The following is an 18,334-nucleotide window of genomic DNA, read 5'->3' on the forward strand; positions in this document are numbered from 1 at the left end:
AGAAAGCCTAAAACAAAACACCAAGCTATAAATACTTTGTTCTTACCATGGGACCGGGCATTCCAGGTAATCCTTGGAACCCTCTCCTTCCTTTGGCGCCCTGAAATAAATGGTTAAACACACAATCATTAATCAATCAATCATTTTACGGAATCGATTACTCCGGTTCGGAAAATTACTGCGAGGTCTTTACCATTCGTCCTTGACTGCCTTTGTAGCCTTTCCTTCCTTGTGGTCCTGGATGACCTGGGGGTCCTGGTATACCAGGAAATCCCATCGGCCCCATGGTTCCTGGTTCTCCCTGTGAATTAATTCGTAAAGTTGTTTTAAAGTCTATAGTACAACAAACGGTACATTCATACGTTCATCCATTTACTGTCTTGTTAAGGGGGACACCAGGCGGGAGAAGCCCATGATCGATGATCGGATCAACTAAGGTGCTTTAAACACCCATGACTTAGTTTTATCCATCATACACATACAGATGAATGCAGACTAATTTACATAAATAGACAGAAATACATTAAATTAAAAATATTACCTTAAAAACTTTAGTGCGAGCAATTTCATTTTTTTAAATTTCTTTTAATTGCTTAGATTTCCAGAATAATAAGTGCAGCATACGATTAGAAAAGTAGTCTCATCTTAAACTTTGGCAATTTAAATAAAAATGATATATTTGGTCTACTTACCGGATGTCCACGGATACCTTGAACTCCTGCAATACCCATCGGACCAGCAGGACCCTTCACAATTAACAGATTAAATTGGTAAGTGAATGAATGTTTTATAACACAGCATTATTACACACCATTTATTATCATTATTTTCTCCTCGACGTCGATAATAATTCACGATCAAAATACAAATGTATATTGCTCTCTCTGTGACGAACATGCTAGTTTACCTATACAGTACTTCCTATTCTACTCATATAATATTCATTAGGGTTATACTAATGACTTACCTGTCTTCCCGGTAATCCGCGAAACCCATAAATTCCCATTTCACCTGGTTCTCCCTAAACAAAAACGAAATTCGCATACTATCAGTCATTATGGATCTTTCAAATTTTCGACGATAGACGTCGACCAAACTACGTCATGTTAGTTCATTGTGTGCAGGCGCGCATTGGGACGCCTGACTCGCTCCTCACCTCGACACTGGTTTGATGTTTACGACACATCGACTGACCTATTGTCGATCCTCGGTCGTCGCAAAGCTCCCTATTGGCTTTATAAATCATTATGCTACTGTACTATTAATTGCTTAGTTACTATATCAGTCATTATCAGACTACACACTGTAACTTCAGTTACTACGTACGAAATTACTGTACTTACTTTTAGTCCATTTTCTCCTCTCAGTCCTGGACTTCCTAGTTTACCGTTTTGTCCCTAAAGTATAAAACAAATACTACATATTATCAGAAACAATATTATAATCGCTTATTTTAAATAACGTTGTATAAGATTATATTTACAGATTGGTTTGCTAATTGTTTTCACATTTATATACAAAGAAAATAAAGATTTTGAACATTGGAAATCATAGTAATCTAACAAAACGTACGATACCCGTACACAGATCAGTGTAGCCTTTAATTTGATCCATAAATGTAAAATAAAATATCTACTCTTGTGTACGATATATAATATTGTTATATTACTCTTCCAAAATAAGTTTAGTTTTCTGTTCGTTATCACTGCATACTCACTGGTATTCCAGATGGTCCTTGAGGTCCTGCCAAACCACGTGGTCCATTTCCTCCCTAAAACGAATAATGTATAGTTTGTGAGTGAACATACAAACAAAAATCAACACAAATATACCACATTCTCTGTAAAAATAAGTTGACTATTTTTACGATATTTGTTTTTTTTTAATACGATGTTAATATTCTACATTTACAATGGCATAATTCATCAGCAACCTGAACTAATAAGCTTCCATCTAATCTGATTCCTTCGTCTTATTACATTACGCATCAATTACCTTTCGTCCATCCTGCCCTTGATCACCCGGTAAGCCAGGTTCGCCATCTTCACCAGAAGACCCGTCCTCTCCAGGCAGACCAGGAATTCCAGTTTTTCCAATGTGCCCCTAAAAATAAAATAGCAATACAATGCAGTATTATTGTAAGGAGCAATGCAATGCACAAACACAATACAATTACACAACAATTATTATCTGACATTAAATTAACCTAGTGGGCACACTCCCAAGGATTGTCCATAGCGAATAGTTTTCCGATATATATGCCTACCACGATTACTTACCATAGGTCCTGGCTCTCCGGGCTGTCCTGTTGAGCCAGGTAATCCAGAAAGTCCCTGTAAATGATGAAATATAATATTTATACTTTACACTATTTCATTTCATCGGCAATTGTACCAAAATGATATTTGAAGTAAGTTGAACCGTTAAGAGATACTCTGTCAGTGTCTACAAAATACTGCAGTACAGTATAACATAGTAGTCTGTAAGTATAACTTTGTTGTATCAGAAATTGTGTAAATCAGTGTACCTACTTGTTGTCCCACATTTCCGTGATCTCCCTTTTCACCTTCTTCCCCTTTCGAGCCCTTTTAACAATATAAAATGTCTCTTAATTAATAGTAATAATTTAAAATAAACACTAGAGTGGAATATGGAAAAATATGAAATCAATAGTTTAGTTTGTGGAAAGAAAATAATGTGATGGATTTATGAAATATCCTGTCACACATTTTAAGTTATTTAGAATATGTACACAATTCATTAGGCCTACATGCGTACATAAATACCAACCAGACGAGGTTTTGTTGGGAACGAATGTGTAGCCTTCTTCATATGCAAATTAACAAAATTATGAAAATTAATATTACATTGTTAAAACGGTATTGTTTCCATACGCAACACACATTTAAAGTGTTGCCAAGAGTTGGTGACTTTTAAAACATTTAAATGAGGTTTGAACTGCTCAATGAATTCATTGTTTATTTCATAGTTTGTAATACTAATAGGCCTACTTTTTTATTTTCTGATCTGTTCATTTGCAGATAATAAGTGATTTTATTATTATAAATGTTTAATTGGGTAAATCTACATACTTTGAAATAACCATTGAACACACATTATTTTATTTCACAATTATATTTAAATAAGACAATGATATATAATATAGTGCTACCCAGATAATTGCTTTTGGCCCGTAAGTATAAGTATGTTTAACTAACTAATATGTTTAACTGACTAATGTCATTTTATCGCTTACTTGTGAACCTTCATAACCTTCTCTTCCACGTGGACCAGGATCGCCTACTTTACCCTAAAACATATCGTTTCAAAACAAAAAAAATTAACAATTACGTAACTATGTTATTTAACGTATTTTTGCTACATTCGCTTGTTAGATAATGTATATGAGTGACTACATGATTTTAATATTATGAACATTATTGGTTAAACAAACTGAACTAGTATTACCAATGGTCCATGAGATCCCCTTTGTCCTTTCTTGCCTTTTGGACCTTGTATACCCTGAAAGTAAAGGTTTGGCAGAACTTTAGTAAATTAAAAAAAATGCTGGTTAAGTACTATATTTTATTCACTGGTTGTGCCTCGTAATAAATCGATAATGTCAGAATGTAGTGATTTTTATTTACTATCGTAAAAGATACTAATGAAGCCATTTGTAAACACATAAATACTTACTGAAGCACCAATCAATCCGACTGCTCCTTGTGGACCTGATTGGCCTTTTGGACCCTTTGGGGAGAAAATGAGAGATTGAACTGAATTTAACTTTAAACTGAAATAGAAATTTCTACTTTGTAGCATACAGTATGTCTTCATGTGATAAATCGGAATTCGGAACTTCAAATTCTCCTTAGTATTAGCAAATAGATGGCAGGATGAGAACACTTGGTTTGTTTATTTTCTTTCGTCAATATAAAAATCAGTAGTAAATATATAGAGTAACTAAAGCAATGATACTAACATAACTTATCATAAGTTATCGTTTAGTAGTATTAAACTTGTTATTGGCGGGGTTTTTCGCTGTCGAGTTTGAACGAACAGCATAAACAAAAATAAAATGTACCTGTAGACCAGTTGGACCTCTTTCCCCATTCGTGCCCTTAACTCCATGAATACCAGTCGCCCCTGTTATTCCCCTTGCTCCTGGTACACCTGGATCACCCTTATCACCCTATAACATTAAAGTGATTGTAACCTAAAAGCTTCTCTCGTGGTTCCCACATTAAATTGAACTCATTAAAATATAGAATCTATGTTTTAAAATTAACTATCGTTGCACTGAATATTGTAGAAAATAAGTGTAATTCACACATTTTGTCAAATAAATTTATAATAGTTTTATAATAATAGTTTTCATGTCTATGAAATAAATCTATATACCTTAAATCCAAGTAAACCTCTCTCCCCTTTCTTTCCTACGTTTCCTTGAATACCAATTTGGCCAGGATGACCCTTCTGGCCCAATGGTCCAGTCCGTCCACCTTCACCCTATTTAAATGATATGAAATAGCTAATTTTCAATTTACTTTCCAGAAAAATATCCTCAAAGAAACTCTTTAACTTTAAACTTAAACGTTATCTATTACAGTAGAACAACACGATTAGTCCTTATTTTGAAATACACTAAAGATGAATAACGTTATACTATTATATTTAAACCCATTTAATTAAACTAACAATCAATTGTGTTAATAATTCATGCATTTGATGTTAAAGGTCAAAACTAGAGTAGCGAAAGCCGATTGATATTGGTCTTGTTTGTCATATTTATTGATGAAGTTTATATTATGTTACGAGTGTAACAAATAAAGTATTTCCAATTTAAAACAACCGTCAGTTACATGAATTTGACAAACCCTTCGGCATTTTTCAAAAGACCTATCTTAATTTGAATTTTGTTCTCAAGTTAAGCTATGCTACATAAATGTGGAAATGAATATACAGTACTGTATACTTATGTAAACAGTTTAAGGTGAACTGCAATCTAATTTAAACCTTAGGATCATTACAACTTAGAACACCGTATCATAAGTTAAGTTTACCCACTTGTAACGTAACGCAACTTGTTACGAAAGTAAGTTGACCATTCATAAACCACGTTTCAGATGATTCATCACGTCCATTATTGTGATTAGTTTGTATTACGTTTTCTGACGTTTTCCTATCTTAGTAGTTATTATATTATTGTTAATATTTATATATTTTTTGTTCTAAGTTGGACTGCAAGCTCTTCTGATATTGGAGATATTACAATTGTTCTTCTGTCTTAAACAAGATTGAAATATAACTTCATATATACTCCGGCTGATTACTTGCTTGACAGTTAATGTAAAGAAATATTTCGGAATACAATCTTACCTGGGAGCCATGTTCTCCATTTTGTCCCATAGTTCCTTTCTCACCTAAAGTTCCCTGAAGATAAAAAGTTCAACATAAACAATTAAAATAAAATTAACGCTTCTTTTAGTATAGACAATTGTATAAAAAAATATATAATTTTGGTATAGATCAACTGTCTTGCATTAATTGAACTACGTTTAACATCTATATCAGAACCACATATTATAATGAATTTCGTGCTATGCTTTTAACTATGCAGCTTCTATGCTAGTTGCAATGCGGGGTGATTACAGTAAGTGACCATCAAAAGTAAGACTAGTGTTCGTGTGATAATTGTAAGTCCTTAAATTTAAATTAAAGATGTATTGTCGTCTAAAACATTGACAAAAAAAATTAAAAAAATATATAGGCTTATTTATATTGTGAGTATGACCTAAATATTGCAAACATTTATTTAAACTTACGGGATCACCAATTACACCAGGTTGACCACTTTGGCCTTCAGAACCTTGGGGACCAGTTGGTCCCTTTTGTCCGGGTGGGCCTGGTGGTCCTTGCTTGCCATGCGTACCTCTTACACCCGGAGGCCCTGTTTCTCCATCGATTCCTGGTGCCCCAAACTGACCCTGTCACATTTAGTTTAAAAAATAAAACATATTTAAAACATCAAAATTATACAAGGTGAAACCTAAGTGGAACAAAGTAGAGCCTATTGATTATGTTGTTCTTAACGGTCATGACGTAATCTGATTGGACAGTGGCTATCTTTCTAAGATGAAAATGTTTATAATTTATTTTGTTTTCTGCATAAAAAAAAATGACGATTTATCGTCGGTCGTTCCATGTACTGTAGCATTAAGTCATCTTTGTAATTCCTCGGGTAAAAACATTGTGCATAACATTATGCATGCGGGTTTTAAATTAATTATTTAATAATATTACCATTAAACCGTGTCTTCCCATAGGGCCTGGCGGGCCATATTCACCAATTGGTCCCTGTAAGAAAATACAATTTACAAATCACTAGGTCTGCTTAATTATATTACTACACCAGAAACATAATGTGTTATCGTCCCACACGTATAAACCCTCACTCTTAGTTTGAAAATTAAACATCTATGTCGTGATAAAATACAACAATCCCCGTTCCCGTATGAACTTTAACTTAATAACAGTCAAGGAATGATTGTGTGTTTTGCATTCTTGTCTTTTCATCGGTAAGCACACATTTTAATAACACCGTAAAGCCATTGCAAGTGAAAGATTATGTGAACATACCTCTATTCCCATTGGTCCTTTATCCCCCTGGTCACCGGTTATTCCTTTGTTCCCCTGTCAGTAAAACGGATACATTAAACAAATTATAATCACGAAATTGTCATTTTATTAATAAAATATTGTGGTAACAATACATATGGTGAAATACATACCACCTGTCCAGGGGGTCCTTGCACCCCTGGTTCTCCTATTGGTCCCTCACTACCAATTTCACCCGGTAGTCCCGACTCGCCTGGGCGACCCTATGAGATATAAATTGATATATCATAATAATAGATTATTTCATCCATATAATAAATATTACAGTTATTTGTGTATATAGACATTATTCATAACTGCAACATAAATACAAGACACAAATAACAGAGCAGCGAAAAGAAATAGACGAAACGATGACAAGCTTCTCTAGCTACATCCCCAGTTGAACATATAACACAATATTAAAAGCACAAACATTAAATATATACAAATAGCTGAAATTGTATAATACTAAAACAATAAACTATTATATATATGACGATGTATTAAGTATTACTATACTATCAATAAAACAATATTTACTCGAATATCACTACGTCCACGAACACCTCTAGATCCTTGCAGGCCTTTATTTCCCTAAAAAGAATATACATAACCGATAACATGAAGATTTTGCTAACATGAAAATTAACTTGTCGATTTTAGTGATTTTCATATGTTATAGCTTTTTCAGTCGTAAGTGATACGGAACTATAATATGATGTGGAAAACAACAACATTAACACTAATTTTTGTTAAGGGTGCAAGTAATGAAAGTAAGTAAGTTAGGCCTACTTGTTTATAACACACAATTCTAACGTAATGACAATTGCCAAGGTACTTACTGTGTAACCAGGTAAACCAGTAGTTCCTGGTGGACCAGGTGGACCAGGAGGACCCTAAAAAATAAAACAAATGATTATAAATTATCAATAGCATTTTTTCCCAATGGTACTATGACTTTAGAATACATTGTTTTCATATACCTTAATTCAACCATGGTGCTTTAGTTCTTTACTTATTATTCATTCTATACGTTTTAATAATAAGAACCTACCTGTTGACCTTGCACTCCGTCAGGCCCAGGTGCACCAGCAACCCCTCTTAGACCCTACACAAAATAACAGTGTTGGTAGAACATATTTAAATGCGAAGATGGATTTTTTTGTAAACGGACAACGGAATTTAAGAATTTAAGCGTGACATATTATTTATAATATTAATCACTTGCTCTAGAAATTGTTCTTAAACGTCAAGAGGGCCAACTTTCGTCATTTTTGATCACATAATTGAATTCATACTATTTAGATTGGATGGATTTATATATAAAAGCACTATTCAATTGAAGTAAGTTATTTTTGGTGTTCAAGAAATACAAATTATACACTAACTGGCTGCCCAGAATCTCCTGTGGGTCCGTGGCCACCGCTTCTCCCAGGATCTCCTTCGGGTCCTTTTCTGCCTCGTTCCCCGAGTGGGCCATTCTGTCCTGGTAAACCCTTAAAAAGTGAAATATAAAAAAAACATATTATACACATAATGAATGTTTATAAGTTGGATGGTGAGAGTATTTCATGAATAGAAGATTTTTCATCGAATTGAATATCCTTTCCATTTAGCGAATACAAAACATTAATTTATTTTATTCAAGCTATCCATCGTATCGAATGCTAAACCGGGAAGCTAGGCCATTAAAAAGAGCGGTCAGTTATGACAGTGCGCACAACAAGTTTATTTCCAAACGCTATCAACACAGTTGCATGGAGAGAGCGCGTTAAGGATCACCATTAAATTTCACTTTTTCATTACATGGGGCTAATCCCAAATGACACGTGGTGCGTAATTGACAAATACAAACACCAACTTGCTAGAATACAATCAGGTGTGTTATAGTGTTTAGTAAATTCGTAACACATACACATGCTCTTATGCTATCTACAGTGTTCGTCTGATAAGACTTACCACAGGTCCAATTCCACCCTCTTTACCAGATGCTCCGGTGTCACCCTGTAATTAAATGAATTATAACTTAAACAAAGCAAATCTATTTTTGTAATTCATTGTATAAATTTATCAAAATAAAATAAATAAAATACATAGATGAGCACGCCTAATAATCTTAGGAAACATTTATACTCCTCGAACTTCGCAAGATTCAAGACAGTTTTTCGTTAAATTCTGATTAAGAGAATTATATATAGTCCTACATACAGAATTTATAATTTACCTGAGATCCGTGTCTGCCACTTCTGCCTTTAGGGCCATAACGTCCCTTTTTTCCCTATCAGAATAAACATAAATAGGTTTACTGTCAAAAATTGCCTTGTCTCTTACATAATATTACGTTTACCATAAATCTAAAGTATTATCATATTTGTATTAAACAACCATACAACTTCAAAAGTATCTTTTTAAGGGTTGTTCACTTTTTAAAAAATCACAATTTAAGATAAAATAAACAGGAAAACATACCTGTCTACCTTCACTGCCCTTTTGTCCTTTAAATCCGTTGGTGCCCTATACGAAAATACAGGGTTTTTGTTAACGACGGTAGAAAACTAAGCACAATCACGTTTACTCAGTTAAAATACGCAGTTCACTGTTGGCACAGACAGGATCGACTTACGTTGTCATACTTGGTAGCAGGCCATCATTGTGTTATTAAAGTGGATGAAGTTCGCTCTCTCTTAACGTTATTTTGTGCTCGTACTTGTTTTGTGTGATGAATGGTGTAGAACATGCTTAATTTGTGTGTTTGTCGCTTATGATAGTGTATTCCAGATACATTTTACAAGTATTACGAGATTAAAATCTAATTTTGTATGTACTTCGGGAGGCAATAATACAATACTCATTAAATATTTATATAAATTTATATAAATTTATCGTTTTGATTTAGCTTTTCGCTTTTTTTTTGTATCTCCATTGAGATCCAGCCACTGATAGCCACAGCATTGTCATTTTTTCAGTAATTTGCCTTTGGATTTATAAATTCATATCTATTACATACCTTTGATCCTCGTAATCCTGCTCGACCAACACCACCCGTATCACCTTTAGGACCCTTAAAAGTAAACGTACGCAATAAAATAATTAATAATCACGAGCAATCGGTATTTTCTGGTTTTTTTTCAACGGTGAAAGTTATATTTTAATTATTATCAAATTAATCTAAAATATAGAGTATAGAGTATAATTTCAGCGTTCAAAATCCAGTAGCCTCCTTTTTTTTGTGCATATTTTTGTATTTTATGAAAATAAGTTAATTTTAATTTATTTAAACTAATAGGACAGATGATGTGTTATAAAACTAATAATGCGGTTTCACTAGATAAATCTTCTTTTATCTCAAACAATTAATCGTACTTACAGCTTTTCCCGGAATACCCATGGTACCCTTTACGCCAGTATGTCCAACTTCCCCCTACAAAGACACGAATACGAAACAAAAACATGTTTCAAGGTGAACATTTACATCACATTATTGTCAAGGATATGGAAAACATAATGGGTATTATTATGTAATCGTCACAACGTTCTCAATAGAGATGAACGTTTATTTTTCTTTTGTGGGAGCTACCCACCTTCATTCATTCACATTATTAGTATTCTTAATCTTACACACGGAATACAAAAATACAAAAAGCTATAACTAACGAATATGTATATGCTAATTGCAATATGGAATATTGGAATTCGTGGTAGATTATGGAATATTATAAGTAGCTTGTACGACAATGTTAAGGGGCAAGTAAGATTTGGTGACATTGAAACACAGTCTTTTGATATAGAAGAAGGTGTTAAGCAAGGGTGTGTGCTTTCCCCAACCCTGTTTTGCATAATAATGAACGAACTCACTAAATTATTACGAGAACACGCGTTAGGTGTGCGCATACACGATATCTGCCTTGGTAGCCTTTTTTGGGCCGACGATATCGTACTTTTAGCAGATAGCGAAAAAGAACTCAATAAAATGTTAGATTTAGTATCCTTATTTGCTAAAAAATGGAAATTTAATTTTAATAGTGAAAAGTCAAATGTTTTGATAATAGGCCAGAATTTGAATAGCGAAAAACGTTGGAAATTGGGGGATACTTTTATATCTGAAGTTGAAACATATAAGTATCTTGGTGTATATATTTCTAGAAATCTAAAAGACAATTTCCACATCAATCAAGTTATTAAAAAGGGCAATAGGATCATTGCATACATTAAATCCATTATAGATAGACTCAACAATTTTGATCGTGTTGTATATGGAGATATCCTTTGGAGAAGTATCGGCCTTCCGACTATTAACTATGCTTGTGCTGTATGTGTTAATACAAATACTAAATACATACAAAGGATTGAGTCTCTTCAATTACAAATGGCGCGAACAATTCTTAAAGCGAGTAGAAGCACTGCAAAAGAGGCACTTTATGGCGATCTAGGTTGGCAACCAATTAAAGTAACTCAGGATAATTTTAAAGCAAAATATATAAGAAATGTTATGTGTATGGAAATGTATCGTTAGCCAAAACTTATATTAATAATTATTAGACATAAGAATTTTAATTCAAGGTACCAATTTATTAATGAATTTGAAAAAACTTGTGATTATCTTAAGTTCGATTTCAATGCCATTCTTAATGATATATGTACAGGTACTGATATTGATATAAACTGGGTCAAGACATTTGAAAATACAATTAAACAATCGTATTCTACTTTTTGGAAACAAGAAGTATTAAGAAAATCATCTTTGCTTGATTACTCTTTGATAAAAGAGTCACCTGGCCTAGAACCTTACCTACTGGATAAAACAGATTTTTATGGCTCAAGTTTAAAATTTAAACTTCGTTCAAACACTTTACCACTTGAAAAAATTACAAATAAGTGGAACATTGATAATATAAATGACAAGTGTAAGGTTTGTGGGTCAGGTGAAGAAGATGTTAAACATTTCCTGTTTATTTGTAATAAGTTACATTGTATTAGAATGGAAGAATTACAAACACTTCAACGTAAACTCATTGCAATAAATTGTGTAGATACTTGGGTAAATTTTATTTCTAGTGACCTATCTATAAAGGTTCAATATGTCCTAGGAAGCACGTTATTCCATAAAAATAACTCTCACGACATTTATGCTGTATTTGACAGTTATTGTAAAATGTACACAAGCCGTGCTTGGAAATTAAGAAATGCAATTGTATTACAATTTTGAACTGTTTTATTTTAAAAAAGTGTTTTCTTTTCCATTGCTGTTGCAAAATTAGTAGTTGTATTAGTGTAGTTTTAGTTTGTAAATAAGTTTTGTAATAGCGTCGAGTCAAATTTTATGTCATTATCTCAAATATGTTTTATTTTCGTTTCAGTTTTTATTTTTCATTGTTTTTGTATTGAATTTTGTAATTGGTATGGACGCACCATCTACACATGTGTGCCACTGTTAAAATAAATAAATATTATTATTATTATAGGTATTCTATACATCACAGAACAAAAGAATAATTTCTTACACGTGGTCCAGGAAATCCCGTTTCACCTCTGATACCCTTAATACCTTCTTCACCACTATATCCACGATCTCCTTTTTGACCTCGTGATCCTATTTGTCCAATAGCTCCCTGTAAAAGAAGATTTCAAAAGCATTACAAAATAAACATACAACATAAGGTAATCACAACTTTCTAATGAAATGTCCAAACGATATAAAATGTAAAACATTGTTTTATTGCAGTACAGTATAAGGTTATAGTGTTATAATCATTTAAAAACTTAACTTACCCTATCTCCTGTTTCACCCGAAAAGCCCTTCTCCCCTTCCCTGCCACTGCTACCCTGACAATAACCATGAAAATGTAAATACATATGTTAAAATGTGGGAATACAAAAACATTTTAATTTAAAACAGTGTTTCGTTGCTTGTAGTCTCAAACATTTTACGAGAAAATACAATTTAGCTAACGAAGTCGATTTACATTTTCTCGAAAATATATGTGTAGTACATTTAATTTGGATAAACATTCGATCGGCCAAATAACCACGAACATTATATCAATAATTACTATTATACTTACATTGGTATTAAATGAGACATTTTAAATAATATGTAATTAACATGATATTGTATTATTGATATAATGGATAGATATATAAAAAGCAGTTTCACCTTATGGCCTTTCAATCCGGGTACACCTTTGTCTCCTTGTCCTCCCTTCATTGAATAAAACAAAAATAAACAAGATTAACTGACGAATTCAATACCAACAATGTGCCAATAATGTCAGCAAAGGCAGACACACATTTTGCAATATAAAATGATTACAATACTGAAACGAGTATCACTGCCAACTAACCCCTCTACTAAATGTATTAAGATTAACATAAACATAACTATTATACTGTAATTCAGTAGCTTAACCAACATAACATAATTCTGTGTTGTGTTGAAAGACAATGCGAACTTATATAACCTCTATGTAAACTAGTGTACTCACTGTCGTGTCATCAACCGAGAGCTCTCGTGGCAGTTGACCTAAACGTACATTTAGGCTACAATTCAAACACGTTGAGCAAACACAGTTTAAATGTCCCGGTCTGGACAGGTTTACTCTCGGTTAATTCATCAATCAGAATAGCGGACAATATATTTTTTTCGCAATGTATTAAGTATAAAGTACAATTAGGTTTTGGAAAAACATTTACCAATTAACATAGCTCCCCGACGCAAAGGGTGTCACGAAACCTAAGACCCAAGACCTAAGATTACAAATTCTAAGATATACGGCCGCTTAAAAACAATCTATACACAATTTTAAACATAGTAGGTTTCATTTATTAATGCTTTTTACCATAAATTTAATTAAATACGTATCACAAACAGAAATTAAACTCACAATATTTTCGCCTGTTGAGTAAATATGTACCTTTGTTTCACAACAAACAAACTGGACGGTTTGTTTGTTGATATATATTTACACCATTGTGTTGGTTTCAGGGGCGTTTCTCTTTCGCACCTGCATTGTATTTTGACTCCAAAATAATTCAACTAACTTTAATATTCTGAATACCACACCTTAGAATTAGGCCTCATAAGTACTTTTATGAAAGAGATTCACATAAAAAGTAATACTTGGTATTATTTATAAATAAAATTCGTGATTTTACAGACGTGTTTCTTGCACGCACACTTTCGCATACTACTTTCAATGTGTTCATTTCTATGGAGCGCCAAAAGAGCAACAACAATAGAGGGCTAAAAACTCGATTTAATGCATTTCACGTTTAATTTGTTCAATATATTTTGTCAATTTGTAAATAAAAATGCTGTAATATGTTACTGCTGATACTATTAATCGATCTTAAAATCAGCATCACTACTTACCCTAGGCCTAGTCATAAGGGCGACCTAAGGGGATGGAATAAGGGATGGAATATGATGAATTTGTCGATTTTATTCTTAACGTTAACAAAACCGTGTAAAGTATCAACAGTAACATTTTATTTGTATTAAGAGTGACAAAATATATTGAATTGAACATGATTTTCACCAAAAATGTGTTAAATAGATGGATTCCACATAGTTTTTAGCACTCTATTAATGTTGCTCTTTTGGCGTTCCATAGAAACAAAATATTGAACATAGGGTATGCGAAATTCGCATGAGAAAAACGTCTGTAAAATCATCAATTTATTTAAAGAATTTATTGTTATTTATTCTTCTTCATCTAATTCTAAGGTGTGGTATTCAGGATAAAGTTGGTTAACAAATTTAGAGTTAAAATTATTGGTAATCTTGGGTCTTAGGTTTCGTGATCTTAGGGGGTCTTAGCTTTCGTGATATTAGGTTTCGTGACACCCCCGACGCAAAGCTAATTCGTAGTAGTTAAACATTCATCAATAATTAAATATAATATTCATTGCGAAAATTCGGATTAGGTCATCTACGGACGCATGACAACAACATCGCCTACCGTGAACGACAGGGCTGAGATGGACCAGTACAACAGGGTAACCCACTTCTCTTCCGAAATAAGATTGGGGTTCTGGGTTCTTTATCAAGTTGTTAATGAATAGATAAGATAACTTACACTTTGACCTTTTGGTCCAGGTGGACCGTGTGGTCCCTGTGGTCCTAGTTCACCCTTAAAATAAACATGTAATAAACAAGTATGTTACAATAGTTAATGTATTATTATTTTTATTTATTTATACAGATATATGAATTATTGTACACACTGAGCGTGACAAATAATATAGACATTTACGGTAACAAATTAAGTAGCCTACAATAGATAACACTTTTATGAAGTTTAATAACAAGTTTTTACCGGCTTTCCTGTTTCTCCATCTCTTCCTGGATTGCCCGGAAGACCCTATTGAAATAGAAGTGTATCATTAATGACGTCATCATTATTACTAATCACGTTAAAGGAAAATAATGTAATAATAAGTTTATCTTACTGGTTTTCCTTCACTTCCAAGTTCACCAGGGAGACCAGGTTGCCCAATGTGTCCCTGTATACAATATAATATATGATATAAATAATTTAGAAATTAAATTAGTTAATTAATTAATACAATTTACTTCACAACATTGTCGCTAATTGTTATTATCTTTATCCAACATCATCAAACGAAAGAAAAATGCATGATTCTCATGACAAAATAATACGGTAGTTAGATAAGTAATTTTACTCTTCCAAGTGCACTTGCAATTGCCTTTACTTACCTCAGGTCCAATTCTACCTCGGGGGCCTTGTGGTCCTGGACTACCCTGAAGGAAAGAAAACAAATATAGGCCTAAGTTGCATGCGTTTTAATGAAAGCGACATAAATGCAATTCGAATTTATATGGATTCAGTGAATGTATAACGAAAAATATTGTATATTTACAATTTCGCCGATTGGTCCTGGGAATCCACGAACACCAGGAAAACCGTTTCTTCCCTATGAAATATCAAAGTGTAAGTTTAACAATGATCTGAATGTATTTTGTTAATAGATAATGTCTACAGTAATAACATTTTTTTTAAAAAAACTTACTATAACAATAAAACAAGTACTAATAGGCCTAGACAATTTGAGAACGTACACAAAATATATTCTATTTTAATTAAAATTAATCACAAGGTAAATTAGAATATCTGTATCAATTCCTTTATTAATAATGCTTACTACGGTAATGTATAGCCTCTAAATAGATACATCACATTTTCAATGTAAATGCGAAAAGATTCGCATGCGTTAATGTTAAAATGTATGTTTGAGTACAACATACATTGATATTAAGTTGGGAACAAGAGTGCCCATACTCTATCTTAGATTAGATATTACAACCAGGTTTACAACTATGTAAGTCTACTAAAGCATTTTATTTTATTTTGTAGAGTAGGCATTACAGAGCAAAATTAGTACCTCAATACCGACCGGCCCTTGCTGTCCTGTTTTCCCACTTGGTCCCTGTAAAAACAAAACAAAATATAACACAGATAACTCACCCAAACTGTTTTGGTATTTTTAATTTAACTAAAATACAAAATTAAAACAGTAAATTACCCTTCGTCCATTGAACCCCTTTTCGCCTTTAATTCCTGTTTCTCCGATAATTCCCTAAATTATGGACATAAAATTAAAATTAGTAAATGGAAAATAAAAACTGTTTGATAAGGAAGGAAGTTTGAAGGAGAAAAACACTTTCTCGACCGTCTAAGTAGGTATCTAAGTCTAATACTGTTAGTGAAACGAATGGTTTCGACCGTGGTAAAACATCGAGGGAAGTAAACCACCTCAATCTGTATTCACAGACATGTCAATATCACATTGACAGTCACAATTAGGTCATATTAACAGTAAGTAATAATATTTAATAGAACGTTGCCAAGTTATGGGTAAAGCAACGGAATTAAAAGTGTTGTATTTTTTTTGCTTTAAATAAATGTCAGACACGAATCTTGTTACCGTTATTCCTCGGCCACTAGGCTATTAGTATTAGTAATATAAAGTGCCACATTAAAACCTATAAACATGTTATAACCGACACGTCGTTTATTTGGTGTGGTACCGTTTTTTCAGTGGGTAAAATATGACATACAAAAAAAATGACATGGTGGTTAATTAATAATTAATATTATACCTTAATTCCTTTGTTTCCCTTTGGCCCAGGTAATCCACGCTCACCCTGATTAAAATAAAGTAAAAACATATATGAAGAGAATTTATAACACATAATAAACTCATTAAATCAATTGAAATCACTGTACATGTCGACAATGTAACTATTATGACGCCCTCTATCTTGATCAACTACAAAAAAATACTTTATAAAGTAAAAAAATAGTAACTCCGAATTACTCCCATAACAAAACAAGAGTAACTCCAATCATATTTAAATAACTTGATGAACTTGACTTGTTCCCATAATTATAGGCCTGTACAGTATTTACAAATTATTTACAAGGTGTCACCGAAAGCATGACTATATTTTATTTTTACTGATACTGTTTCTTCATGTCTTCCTTGTCTGCCTTTACGATGTAAATGTAGATAAACTGATTGTCTTACCTTGATGCCATTTAAACCTCTTTCACCAACCATTCCATCAATTCCCGAATCACCCTGAAAATTAACGATAGCTACACAATTATTTAAATTTTCAAATTATTTGTTCTTAAAACAAATAGAATAAATTAGTAACCAAGAGTGTAATGAATCATAACATTATTGCTCTCAATAAGCAAACTTTTATTTATTATGACGGTTAATCGTTTTAAGTGCTTGTCGTTTAGCAATTCGTCGCCATGGACGCGGTTCACTGAGATATCCAGAAACCCATGTGACTCACAAACCATTCTATAATGATTTCTAGGAAGGAAATGTATGAATTTCAATATCCTATCGCTCAAGGTTGAGTTTTCACATCTTCATTTCTGTCAAATAAATAATGATGATTTGAAATGTCTGACCTAACATAAAAAACTGATTTGATTTTTTGTAACACAACTTATTTAAAATGTATGATGGAGGATGTGAACAAAATAATATACCAAATAATTTGATAAGTTGTTTTACAGATGGTATGGTGTTTTCTGTTTAACTTTTCTCTGTAATAGCCGTAAATAGAATACATTTTAATAATAATAATAATACGTCATCAATGAGGAATAAGTTTATTATCATGTCTGTGAATAGTCGAGCATGTTGCGCAATCCGATCAAAACAGAATCAAAATGATGTACATGCTAAAAAATACTTAGTTAGTGGTTGAGACACCATGATCCACCATACCTGCAATTTGAAACACAGGTACATTGAACTTACCGGTAATCCTTGTGGTGCAAAATACCCCTTCAGTCCTGGGTGACCTCGTAACCCCTAAGAAACAAATCAATCAGTCCAGTTTTTATTTTTGTATTATTAATTATTCATGATACCAATATTGCAGTGATATCACTGATCTTGACTTCCCTCTTTAAAGAAGACTAATAAAAACATAATTAATACCAATCTCTTTCTGTACTAATGACATTTTTATCTATTTTTATTAAACAACATTACAATTCTGAACTACTTTTGATAATAAATTATTATTATTTTTCAATCTTACAGCAACTCTATGCATTTCAGAGTGTAAATCAATTAAAATAACAATTTTTTGAGACCCCCGTTTTCTTCTGTGGTGAAAAATGAA

General features: G+C 32.7%; 1 protein-coding gene across 1 annotated transcript in view; it reads right to left on the reverse strand.

The window, feature by feature from the left end:
* LOC144838337 (uncharacterized) overlaps positions 1-18,334 on the reverse strand; it is a 48,652-nt gene that overhangs the window by 9,734 nt on the left and 20,584 nt on the right. The window contains exons 6-46 of the mRNA XM_078693676.1: positions 17,965-18,018; positions 17,209-17,262; positions 16,781-16,825; positions 16,204-16,257; positions 16,063-16,107; positions 15,541-15,594; positions 15,377-15,421; positions 15,109-15,162; positions 14,976-15,020; positions 14,736-14,789; positions 12,815-12,859; positions 12,430-12,483; positions 12,162-12,269; positions 10,028-10,081; positions 9,668-9,721; positions 9,130-9,174; positions 8,885-8,938; positions 8,620-8,664; positions 8,049-8,156; positions 7,715-7,768; positions 7,503-7,556; positions 7,201-7,254; positions 6,792-6,881; positions 6,640-6,693; positions 6,304-6,357; positions 5,826-5,987; positions 5,380-5,433; positions 4,402-4,509; positions 4,085-4,192; positions 3,697-3,750; positions 3,469-3,522; positions 3,257-3,310; positions 2,532-2,585; positions 2,280-2,333; positions 1,996-2,103; positions 1,718-1,771; positions 1,344-1,397; positions 968-1,021; positions 693-746; positions 194-301; positions 47-100 (exon numbers count right to left, since the gene is read on the reverse strand). Coding sequence (XP_078549802.1) covers positions 47-100; positions 194-301; positions 693-746; positions 968-1,021; positions 1,344-1,397; positions 1,718-1,771; positions 1,996-2,103; positions 2,280-2,333; positions 2,532-2,585; positions 3,257-3,310; positions 3,469-3,522; positions 3,697-3,750; positions 4,085-4,192; positions 4,402-4,509; positions 5,380-5,433; positions 5,826-5,987; positions 6,304-6,357; positions 6,640-6,693; positions 6,792-6,881; positions 7,201-7,254; positions 7,503-7,556; positions 7,715-7,768; positions 8,049-8,156; positions 8,620-8,664; positions 8,885-8,938; positions 9,130-9,174; positions 9,668-9,721; positions 10,028-10,081; positions 12,162-12,269; positions 12,430-12,483; positions 12,815-12,859; positions 14,736-14,789; positions 14,976-15,020; positions 15,109-15,162; positions 15,377-15,421; positions 15,541-15,594; positions 16,063-16,107; positions 16,204-16,257; positions 16,781-16,825; positions 17,209-17,262; positions 17,965-18,018 — 2,619 coding nt within the window. The remainder of the gene's footprint in view (positions 1-46; positions 101-193; positions 302-692; positions 747-967; positions 1,022-1,343; positions 1,398-1,717; positions 1,772-1,995; positions 2,104-2,279; positions 2,334-2,531; positions 2,586-3,256; positions 3,311-3,468; positions 3,523-3,696; positions 3,751-4,084; positions 4,193-4,401; positions 4,510-5,379; positions 5,434-5,825; positions 5,988-6,303; positions 6,358-6,639; positions 6,694-6,791; positions 6,882-7,200; positions 7,255-7,502; positions 7,557-7,714; positions 7,769-8,048; positions 8,157-8,619; positions 8,665-8,884; positions 8,939-9,129; positions 9,175-9,667; positions 9,722-10,027; positions 10,082-12,161; positions 12,270-12,429; positions 12,484-12,814; positions 12,860-14,735; positions 14,790-14,975; positions 15,021-15,108; positions 15,163-15,376; positions 15,422-15,540; positions 15,595-16,062; positions 16,108-16,203; positions 16,258-16,780; positions 16,826-17,208; positions 17,263-17,964; positions 18,019-18,334) is intronic.

Source organism: Antedon bifida, chromosome 3, assembly GCF_963402885.1.
Source record: "Antedon bifida chromosome 3, ecAntBifi1.1, whole genome shotgun sequence".
NCBI classification, from domain to species: Eukaryota; Metazoa; Echinodermata; class Crinoidea; order Comatulida; family Antedonidae; genus Antedon; species Antedon bifida.